At 33.5% G+C, this 12,596-nt stretch overlaps 1 protein-coding gene across 1 annotated transcript; it reads left to right on the top strand.

Moving 5' to 3' along the window:
- Positions 1–8,679: 8,679 nt before the first annotated feature.
- On the top strand, positions 8,680–12,352 carry LOC145052967 (putative prolyl 4-hydroxylase 4). The gene is made up of 7 exons (XM_079000914.1): positions 8,680–8,922; positions 9,040–9,097; positions 9,341–9,445; positions 10,413–10,470; positions 10,724–10,899; positions 11,606–11,675; positions 11,755–12,352. Exons 1-7 carry the CDS (start codon positions 8,804–8,806, stop codon positions 12,048–12,050), a joined length of 882 nt encoding a protein of 293 aa, XP_078857040.1. The 5' UTR covers positions 8,680–8,803; the 3' UTR covers positions 12,051–12,352.
- Positions 12,353–12,596: the final 244 nt, after the last annotated feature.

Genomic DNA, 12,596 nt, shown 5'->3' with positions numbered 1-12,596 from the left:
TGTAACACCTCTAATAGCTCACAAACACCACAAGAAAGAGAATGATCTAGAAGAGAGAAGGAGAGAGGCTAGGTTTCGGCTATAGTAACCTTAGGGTTTCTTGGTGTAGCCGAAACTGAAGCCCTGGGGTCCTATTTATACCTGAGCTGCTAGGGTTTTAGTCAAAAACCTAATTGGATGACTTAGGCTATAAGCAGCTTGAGAACATTCTGGAACAAGGCCCCTTGGACAAAATTAGAGTGGGCTTCCACTCCTAATTTCGTTCCCCTATATCCAAGAGAGTTCACAGCCCAAAACCAACCATCACACAATTGACAGTTCCAGACCCCTTTATTTAATTAATCTCTTTTAGCCACATAATTAATTCTTAATTAATTATTGTCTAATATTAATTAAACTATATGATTTCTCTTTTAATATATTATTCATATAATATATTAATAAACCATAATTACCTCTCTCTCTCTCTCCATAAATCATCCTGTCAAGTTGCATTGGTCAAGGTAACCCAAAAGGACCATGCACAACCGGGTCAAGTACATACCAAATATAGTTACGAGCTTAGACACTAATTCAACATTTATGAAAAATTTTGAGGTTTTCTTTGAAAATTTAGTTAAGAGAGTTAACTATATCAAGAAAACAAATCAAACAAGTAACACAATATATAATAAGATCACATATATTTTCCATTAACTTCTATAAATTTTTACATCAGATTTCGCAGAAGTATACAATGATGTGGTTTGAATAGAAAAAACATCTATTTTACATGTAAAAGACATAGTAGTATCCTATTATCTGCTATACTAATTTTCCCTACTTCAAACCCAAAAATTATATTCCTAGATTTCCTTAGCTAGAAATATCTACCACATGCAAAAACAAACCACTATCCAAGCCACTAACTATGCCAACTGGTGTTATAGGCAACTAATCATAACTTCCATAGTAACTTCGCATATCTCTAACACCATCAATCTCAACTCTGACTCCCTCACATGCTGCTCTAAACCATTGATCACAATCTGCTGGCACTGAACCAAAGAATAGGTCTCCTCTAGATGGTCGTATGCATGGAAGATCCCCATCTCATCTATATCCCTCCCCTGCTACAAATCTCTAACTTTACCATCCAGTAACCTAATCTCCCACCTCATTGAATCATGATCCTCCTTTACCTGATGTATATGATCCCCGTGTCAGCTACTCGCGAAACTAACATTGAGATTGCCCTATCCGTGGGATCTTTTGGAATGGGATCATGTATAGGTACCCGAGAGGATTCTTCGACCTTGTAAAACCCAATATTCTGCTCCCTGATCCACTTGACAATTTGTGGAGTCTATTTTTTGGTCAGGTAAGGCTTATTTGATGACCTATGTGATGATGACGGAGAGACTGCTCTCTTGCAGGATGGAATGAGAATGAACTTTCTCAGGGTGGTTATAGTCCTGGGTCCCGGAGCATGATTACCAAAAAGGTCGGATAGAGGATGGAGGTAGTGGAGCAATAATCTCTAGGGATGACTCTGACTCAGTAGTGTCCTCCTCTCGAGTCTTCGTATAGTCATCATGGGAAAATGAATCCGGTTACGGTAAGCTATCTGCAGGTACTCCACCGAACTCCTCAGCATGCTGCTCCTCCTCCTCGATGCGCTCTTCTTCGTCTTCAAATGGTTTATCATCAAATGATATTAGGTTAGGGGTAGAGGCTTTGTTGGATCTTAATCGTTTTCTACCTCTGGCGTATGTGGTACCACCTGGTCCTATTTCGAGTAAGGATACGACACCCAAGCCTATATATCCTCCATATTTCTCTGATATTCTACATAAGATATCAAAGAGGAAGATTTCTATGAGAGATAATATGAGAATCATATAATACATATAATTTCCTATTATAAGTAAATAGTAGATAGTACCATATCTCTTGTGGTTCTCTATATAGGGGTATGTCGGATACCTGTCTTTAATCCGGATATCCTCAAGGTGTATCATTCCAAACTATGTGTTGAATCCTCTTGTAACAGGTCTTGATTTTTAGACTCTAGTCTTCAGTAATTCTATCTAGGCTACTGATCCAAAGATCCTCAAACTGTAGGCCTCGACCTAATTTCTTAACTCATCATGCCAAGCTATCGATCCACAAATCCTTAATCGTTTAGGTTGTCAACTATAGCATCTAGTTTATGCGTCCTTCGGTCGGACCATAATAAAACTTAGTTTTGTATTCTAGGTCTAGTAGTGGTACGGGCGCAGTATTGGACTAACCCTAAAATTCGTTTTTTACCAAAAATCTTAAGTAGTGATTTAAATGGATGATGTTTATAATATATAGGTATATTTATAAGAGTTTGTATAATTTATTGTCTAATTAGTGTTTTATTAGGGGTATTTTATTAATTCTATGTTTTTCACTTCAAGACTATCAAGTAAGGAACTTATTTCGGGTTACATTGTTCGATTGATCAAGCACACATCCTGAACATAACTAGAAAAAACAAACAGACATAAATAAACTCCGACAAGCTTCCTTGACGACATCCTCCTCTGCATGACTATCTTCCACACTCATCTCCTTTAGAATACTTGTATTTTGAAAACATCAACATAATATTGGTGAATTAACATGTTTTTGATTATAATAAAACAAGAATCATTTTTCTTTTTAGAAAAACCTTTCTTTCCTTGTTAAGGTATTTTACCAACCTTAATTTATTATGTTTATAGGATATTTTACCGACCCTATATTAATATCTTTATAGTATATTTTATCAATCCTATCTTACTATCTTATATTTTAGGACATTTTACTAATCGTATCTTATTTTATTAACTACTCGAAGGCGTCCCTATAGGTAGTTGATTCCTGAAGGTTGTCGGGATGTATTACCATGAGCCCCCTTAATCATCCCTGTGGACATATAATTTCCCCCGAAAGATGCTTCATCGGACGTCGAATGATACTTGTATAATAAAGAAAGTTATCCTGTCGGGATTGTAGCTAGCAATCGTAGGTGGGGGTGTCAAACCCTGTATAGATCTATACATATCTTTTTGGCTCTCGCAAGATTAACGATTATTGGTTCGGGGTAGCCAAATTTAATCAGGCTAAGGATAGATAATAAAAGTTCACTAACGCATTAACCTTAGGTCTTTTTTCTTTTCTTTAATTTAGTGATTCATATAATTATCACAACATAATTCTTTTACTTTATATTTGATAATTATAATTTATATATCTCATAACTATCTTTATATATATATATATATATATATATATATATATATATATATATATATATATATATATATATAATTTTGCCATACATATATACCCTAATTATGGTTGATTTGAAAACATTATATTAGGGCAGAGTAACAATTAAGTACAGTGCATATCCCTAAAATTGACCAACATTACTTTTAGGTAGTATGTTATCCTAGGAAATTGTTCAGCATAACATCTAGGTAATATCTCTTCCTAGACCATCGGACATCATAATTTTTAGGTATACTATCATAGCTTACAAGTAGGTAGAGTATCTATGGTTACATTATCCTAAGGTTTTAGGTTTTATATAACTACTGATATATATATATATATATATATATATATATATATATATATATATATATATATATATATATATATATATATATAAAGCAATTTGATAAGCATGTACCCCCTAAAATGTTTAAACTAGTAAAGTGGAAGTTGTGAACTTACCCTTGACGTGTGAGACCGCTGATATAGGGTTGAATTGGGCTCGGGGCTCTGGCGATCGCCTAGGGTAGCGACCACTTTGAGGATTTGAGAAAGAGATGCAGAGAAAGTTGTGCATAAATGGCTCTGCACTACATTATATTAATAGGCATGGATTTGGGGTACACGCGACGCAGAGATCCATGCGCATCGCACGTGATCATCGTGGCTCCATCCAGAGGTTGCCATGTGTCATCTCCCCACTTGGACATGTCTCTCGCAATCTACTTGAATCCGGTGTCAGGTGCACGACAAGTATATGCTCGCACCTCACACACACAAAATGATTTTGTAAAAGTCATAACTCTTTCTTGCGAGTTCCGATCTAATCCCTCTTTATATCTATGTAATGATCTCAAGGAGTACTACAACTCTCCTTTTGGTTATTTTAGCTAGTTTTGACTTTCACTTTTGTGCCTAACGGAGGTAAAAGTAAATGATTTTACAAAAATCATAACTCTCTCATACGGATCCTGTCTTCGGCATTCTTTGTCCTAATGTTTATATCTCAAAGAGTACTATGAATCCCGTCTTCGGCATTCTAAGTACCATTTTGACGCAATTAACTTTAGTTACGCGACTGATTTTAATTTATACTAAATCCATAACTTTTTCATTTGGAGTCGGATTTTTACGAATATTATATCATTGGGATCAAATTAACGAGTATTTTTTAAATAAGTTAACTATTTTAAAAGATGATACAAGCTTTTGGAAGCTTATTTTTGAGCCTAACAGTCGATTCAATTATAAATGTAACGACATATTTGATTTTTATTATCTCATAAATCAAATGTTACAATATTAAGCTATTACATTTATTTTCCTACTCTCTCCTAACGGTGGTCAGTGATGGAATCTTCTCGATGCTAACAGTTATGAAGTAGATTAATATGAATTGGATTGGTTGAATCTCACTCGATGAAAGTAAGCAACTTATTGTAATCAAGTTTCATAGGTACTTTTCAGAGAAATAGTATTGAAAGGTACTATCTTTTCAGAGAAATAGTATTGAAAGGTACTATCTTTCAAGATCAACTCATAGATTGTAGTTATTAGCGATAATTGATTAAAAGGTACTATCTTTGTATCCTTAACACCTGAGATACATAGTGGGACTTAAGTGTAGGAAATGTTGTGCTTTGATATGGTCAAATGTTGATCCTTAACCAGATAGTTATAAAATCCATTTTCAGGTATAATATGAACTATGCAAGAGGCTTATGTAGTCAAGATGTGATTTTTTCCTCTTATGTATTGAGAGTTAGAAAAATAACGTGTGTTACCTAAAGTTGAATTACAAATGAGATTGATTGCGATGCAAGGCCATGTTCAACATGATGTCTGCAATAAAGGGATAACTGATTAACTTACCTTATACATCAATTAAAGCTTTGAGCTTTTAGAAATTGGATGTTGATGAATGACATTCTTCATCATGTATTATTTGGGACAATGAAATGTTACTAGACGTTCACCACAGTCTATATCAATGTATGAGGAGTCTTGTGCAAGTGAGATATTGAAAGATGTAGTATGCCTAAGAGTAATTAGAAAATGATATTGCTAATAATATATGATCCTATAGGGTCACACATTATAGCAAGTTACAATTAATTAATTATTTATTAGTATAATTTTATTATTAATAAATATATCAACACTTGTATTTAATTGGAAAATAATTATTATTTCATACAAATAATATTTTTACTAATTTGGAGTTTATTATTTATGGAAATAATATTTTTTGGAGAAATAACAACTTATGAAATAAATTATAAAGTATGATTATTTATAAGTCATATTTGTATTTTAATAAACTAGATAGAGTTTATTTATATAAAATGTAGTTATATATATATATATATATATATATATATATATATATATATATATATAACAACTACCATGCTTTTACTTTATGTCTCCTCTCACCTTTTGTCTATTAAGACATATAAGAAAGGGTTTTGTGAGGGTTGTGGCTAGTGATTGAAGTCTTCCATTCTTCTTCTTTTGAAGATGAAAAACCGAGAGCATAAAGCTCCATAGGGGCTACCATATTTCGGTTTTAAGATTATATTATTCCCTCTTCATTTCTTTCATTTTATGCTAGACAAAAGTCCCTTTGTTGGTTCACCTTTGAACATATATTTGGTATATATTTCAAAAGCTTATGAACAACAAATTACAAGTGTACACTAGCATATTTTGATGGTTCTACTCTTGCTTTGGTGGATACTTATAGAGAGATTTTGTTTTAGAGTTTCATGTCATCTTCATCAACTTCCAACCCCCCATGAGGATCAAAGTCTTCAAAGGTTATTATTCTCTCTCTTTTATGGTTGTTTTAATCTTTCTAACTCTTTAAAAATGATCATTTGGTGGGAACAAAACTAGTTTTATTTTTGTTCAAACTCAAGTCTTCTGTTGCATTGTTTTGTTTTTGAATAAAAACCCAACAATACCTGGTGACGGAAACAATCCATGGCGACGTGAGGAGTTGGTTCTCAGTTGCACGATCGTTGCCGTAGACATCCTCAATGCCGCCACCGACGGTGGCCTCTCCGTTCTTCGTCGACCCCAACGCGGTCTCCTTCAGCTATGCAATCAACTCATAGGCATGCCTATGTATATATAATCTCATTCAATCGTAATAGAATAACCAACTTTATTCAGAGTACCAAGCAATTCCACACCAATGAAGACGATAACAAGGGTTTCTTCCACACCGACGATGCCGATTGTAATGATTTCTTTTTTTCTTGTGAGAAATATAGAAAAAGAGGAGCAAAATGAGAAGTAGAGAAGGATGGTGGTGTACGACGGGTATTTCCGAGCGATAAAGGCGGTGGAAAACATATGTAAATATATCTAAAAGGAAGCGAGAGAGGCAAAGGAAAAACATGGATTAAAATTGACAACCTTCATAAACTATCGTGACCTAAATTCGGAAATGTATAAAATACGTAGTTCATAAGGGTTAGGACTTTTAATATCTAACATAATAAATAAAAATTATTTTTTCCAAATGTCATGATCTCGTTGAATTTGACATATGTCATTTTTTAGGATATTTTGAATTATTTTTTTTCCAGTGTTTGTCATTTTCTTGTGTTTTTTTTTTCTTAAATTTAAGATAAATAATTCTATTAAATTTCATAATAAATGCTCTATGGCCATTTCTTTCCTTTCTGTTTCAAATATCTTACAATTAAAGCTTAAATGACTAAGAACACATATAGGTATCAAATTGATATATCAAATATTATTTTTAATAAAACCGTATAATACACGAGTTTCACACCTATTTATATATAATATGATTACCATGGTTCTAAAAAACGCGTCATGACACGTCTCAATGCATGCCATGACACGATGCGTGACCTAACCATTACGAAAACGTCAAATGCGAGTTTGTTAAGTGTGACGCCCAAATAATGTGTCAAGACGCGCCTTATCAGATTATGGCACGAGTTTTTTTTTCAAGGCACAAGTTTTTTTGTTTGTTTTCTTTTTGATTTTCTGGTCGGCCCTAAAATAATTGAGTTTTTAGTAACTTTTTTTATATTAGATATTAATATAACACTTTTAAAAACATGATATATTTGATAAAATTCAAAAATTATATGATTTAATTTTTTTTATTTATATAAAATAGTCACACTTTGAGAAAATCTTTTTTATCATAATTTAACGGGAAAATGACTCTTGAGGGTAATTAACTTTTACGTTTTTTATTCAATATACCATCGAACTTGTTGTTTGTGTTCACCATAACCCTTTTGACCGACTTTTGACCTGTGATAGCCGGTCAAAGGGTTATGGTGAACACAAATAACAAGTTCGATGGTATATTTAGTACAAAAAAGGAAAGAGACCAAATGAGAACAAATGCAACTGTTGGTTACCCTCCTGATTCATTTTCCCTTTACTAATTTATAACAAATCTCACGTCATCTCCTACTGATATTAATGACTTTATGAGATTCATTCTTGCTTCTCTTCAAAACATAACCCACGAAAGAACATTATTCATACATGTACAACTTTGTAATGCACTTGAATATTTATTAGGGGAATCTTGATTAAGCAGGTGCATTTCATGACTACATTTACATTTCCAATAAAATGATTTATCGTATCATGGATTCTAGACAAGTCTACAAACGAGTGGAATCACAAGTGCTGTGATTTTTGAGTTTACTTAGCTTTAAGATCGAATTCATGGGATAAGATATAACATCAATATGTACAATATCATGCTGCTTTTGTAGATACATTACCATAATATACCTTGAGGTAAACGTTATATACCTCTCATACACAGTCATATCATTTTGCAGAGAGGTGTTGACAACTAACCACAGTAAGCATAACATAGACCATGTTTTAATAAGGTTAAACGCTCTTCATATACGTTATAGTCAAAGAAGGTTGCAGTCTTTGATAATTTTGCAACTTTAATTTCATTTAACTTTTCAGGGAAAATGATTCAGGAGGGTAACCAACTGTTGAGTTCGTTCTCATTTGGTCATTTTTCTTTTTTTGTACTCAATATACCATCGAACTTGTTGTTTGTGTTCACCATAACCCTTTGACCGACTATCATTTGGTCATTTTTCTTTTTTTGTACTCAATATACCATCGAACTTGTTGTTTGTGTTCACCATAACCCTTTGACCGACTATCACCGGTCAAAAGGGTTATGGTAAACGCAAACAAACAAGTTTGATGGTATATTGAATACAAAAAAGACCAAATTAGTGCAAACACAAAAGTTAATTACCGGTCATTTTCCTTAATTTAACTTTAACATTGCTGTCAAGCTTTATGAACTTTCGTAATTAAGAAAAATTTAATTTATGGAATTTATTTAAAAAAGATGTATATTGTAGAGGGAAGTAGTTGAATTTTGTTACAGCTTGTATCATGGGTTCTTCATTTGACTTCGTGAAGCACAACTTCTATCGCAGATCTGTTGTGTTGTCTGTCAGAACAGAAATTGCAAACATATAGCTAAAAGTAACGAATGGCTACTCTTTTTCCTCTTCCCCTTCTACTGATTTCATTTTTGTTTATCGTATCCCGATCCTCAAGCTCCGCCATCGTCAATCCATCTAAAGTCAAACAAGTTTCATGGAAACCCAGGTCAGTTTGATTTGATTATTTTCCCCCAGTTATTTGTACGCATCTTTAAGCTTTTTCGTTAATTCAGAATCACCGGCTCAATTTATTTATTTTTGTTTCGTGATTTGATTTATGCAGGGCCTTCGTGTACGAGGGTTTTCTTACGGAAGAAGAATGCGATCACATGGTTTCCCTTGTGAGTGGCACTTGATTTCTTTTCTAGATTCAATTACAACTTAGATTTGGCCATTAACGTAGCTCGGATTGAAACTATTAAGACAGAAAAAACACAAACAGTTTGTTATTGATTACTTGTTTCTTCCGATTGATTTCTTATAGGAAAGATTATAGATGTTCGTGATTTCTATTACTCATTACAAGAACAGATAAGGGATTAATTGAACTGAATTTGAGATTTTTGGGGTTTGTCATGTAACAGGCCAAAACTGAGCTGAAGAGATCTGCAGTTGCAGATAATGTTTCTGGTAAGAGTAAGCTTAGTGACGTTCGAACAAGTTCTGGAATGTTTATCCACAAAAACAAGGTAGTTCTATGAATCTTTTATACTTCTATTGCCAATTGATTCTCACGTTGAAACAAATTTGGGATTTTAGTGAACATATGAATATGATTACCATTTACCATTGGATTAGAGTGCTTCTTATGAGTATCTAAAAAACATCAATGCCAAATGCTCATGTCCCAAAATGCACAATATGTTTAAAATATCAAGATGCCCATTAATAAATAATCCCTGCACTAGTACATAATCTTTCCCCTTAATGGTTAACCAGACACTTGATAGAAATATAGAATGCTATTATATCTAGTAGAAGCCAAAACCCCACATGTGACTCTAAAACAAGTGGTTTGTATTCAAATCATTATACATCTTCGTAAAAAGTGAAACTAATCATTTCTTTTGGGGTGAAATTCCTAAATTCATGGTATTTTAAATAGTTATTTGAGTATTCATAATGGGATTGAGAATATTGTTTGCTACAACACCAACACATAATGTAATGCACTTATTAGTCTGTGGATTTACTGTTATGTTGTTTCCGGTGTTTAATATGTGCTTATTTTAGTGTTATTGACTTGGCCTATCAAACCAAATTGTACCTTATACCATTATGAATATGATTTTCAGTAATATATTAATACAAGTTTAATTTGACTTTTTTCAGTGAACTAGTAGATCCTTCTGTTATCTTATTAGAATGTAATAACAACTGAGAAATGAGGTTTAACTATTAACAATTGGTGAGAATTAAGGAAATTGCTGGAATACTTTATCAAATTATAAATTTTTTATAAAACTAATTTGGCTAAAGAAATATGGCCAAATTCTCCTCTGAATGCTTATGAGGCGAAGAAAATACAATTTGGGTGAATTGCTGAAATATCCCTTGTTTACGTAGGTATATATGTATGTCTAACTAAAGGCAAGGGTATGATGGGAATTATAAATATATTCTTGCCCTTTTAAATCCCGTTTGCACTTGATGTAGGATCCAATTGTTGCTGGCATAGAAGATAAAATTGCAACTTGGACCTTCCTACCAAAAGGTATGTTCCATTATGGGTGACACTTTATAATAAAGTTGAGGAGGGCATTCACGTCTTTTGCACAAACAAGAGATGAGAGCAAATCCCTATCAGATCTTGCTCCATCTCACTTTTCTTGGCAGGACAAAAAAAATTGCAACTTTTTTTCCCATTTACATCTTTCCTAGTCCTAATCTAATGCAATCCCAAATGCACAGTTTATTTTCAAATTTATATGTAAATTTTAATTTTCATATATTTTTATTTTCTTCAGAAAACGGAGAGGATATGCAAGTATTAAGATATGAGCATGGCCAAAAGTATGACCCACATTTCGATTACTTCACTGACCCTGTAAATGTTGCACATGGTGGACACCGTATAGCAACTGTACTCATGTATCTCAGTGATGTTGAAGAAGGTGGTGAAACAGTTTTCCCATCTGCAGAGGTTAGTCCTTATTTATTTATTTTAACTTCATATCGTGGAAAAAACTTATGTTAGGCTTCATTTGTCGCGTTGGACAAGACAAAACAGATTGTACTGCGTTTGACATACATTGGACTTGTACTGTGCTGCAACTGATGTCAATGAAACAAAAATTACAATTTTTTGTCTCACCGAAAAAGATGGGACATGGATTCACACCCGATATCTCGTGTGTACAAAAGATTAAAATGCCCTTCTCATCTTCATCATCAGAAATAGCCCCGGAAAGCTTGTCCAGTCTCATCCAGTCTTGCCAGGTGTAACAAACGCACTACGTTTGTTATATAGAACATCACTTGACAGGATGGGACTAGACAAGGTTTCAGGGTTATTTCCGATGATGAGGATGAGAAGGGCATTTTAGTCTTTTGTACACACGAGATATCGGGTGTGAATCCATGTCCCATCTTTTTCGGTGAGACAAAAAATTGTAATTTTTGTTTCATTGACATCAGTTGCAGCACAGTACAAGTCCAATGTATGTCAAACGCAGTACAATCTGTTTTGTCTTGTCCAACGCGACAAATGAAGCCTAACATAAGTTTTTTCCACGATAAAAAGTGAAAAAAAAAAATTCCCATTGGCACCGATTCTAGTGTACTGGACGTCAAATGCAGTACAACCTGTCATGTCATGTTTGAGCTGATGAAATTTAAAATCTTGATAGGAGGCTTCTCGTCACAAAATGTCAAAACCAAATGATAATTTATCCGAATGTGCAAAGAAAGGAATCGCAGGTGAGCATGTCATAATTATACCTTCTTTAATCTCCACTATGAAATCAAAATCTAAATTATTTTTTCAAAAACCAAACAGTGAAACCCAAAAAAGGAGACGCGCTGCTGTTCTTCAGCCTCTACCCGACAGCCATCCCGGATGCCACCAGCCTCCATGGCGGCTGCCCGGTGCTGAAAGGTGAAAAATGGTCAGCCACGAAATGGATCCATGTTGACTCATTTGACAAGATCATTGATACTGGTGGAAATTGTAAAGATGCGAATGAAAACTGTGAGAGATGGGCTGCATTGGGAGAGTGCACTAAGAACAAAGAGTATATGGTTGGTACTCCTGAACTTCCTGGTTATTGCCGAAGAAGCTGCAAGCTTTGTTAACTTTTTTTTTTCTCACTGTATCTTGTAATTTTTGCTCTTAATATTCTGATATATATATATATATATATATATATATATATATATATATATATATATATATATATATATACCTTATTTTATTTTATTTTTTATTTTGGTTGTGTTTTATTGCGGAGGGATGATCATTTTATGACTAAAAAAATGCATATGAGGTCTTATGTGAGGTATTTTTACTTTTGTTATAAATTTAACAGATGTATCTTTTCATATGGGTAGTATACATTATTTGTTATATTGTTATTAATGATAGAGAAATTGAAGTACTTTGTATGTTATGTCGATAATAGGGGTTATATGTTGCTATTTTTCAATATAAGAAATTATGTATGTTGTTATTAGGGAAATGTTGTAAATGTCATTAGGAGTTACCAGCTCAGTTGATTAAGGCTGTGTTTGGTGCACCACAGCTAGCTTATTTTTAGAGTTTTTTTATGTTGTCGTGTTTAGTAAGCCAAAAAGTAGCTTATAAGCTAGCTTTTTGAAAAGCTACTTAGGCTATGTTTGGTG

This window comes from Lactuca serriola, chromosome 5, assembly GCF_051521515.1.
Source record: "Lactuca serriola cultivar US96UC23 chromosome 5, Lser_US96UC23_V15, whole genome shotgun sequence".
Taxonomy (NCBI): Eukaryota; Viridiplantae; Streptophyta; class Magnoliopsida; order Asterales; family Asteraceae; genus Lactuca; species Lactuca serriola.
This window is presented reverse-complemented; position numbering and strand designations above follow the sequence as displayed.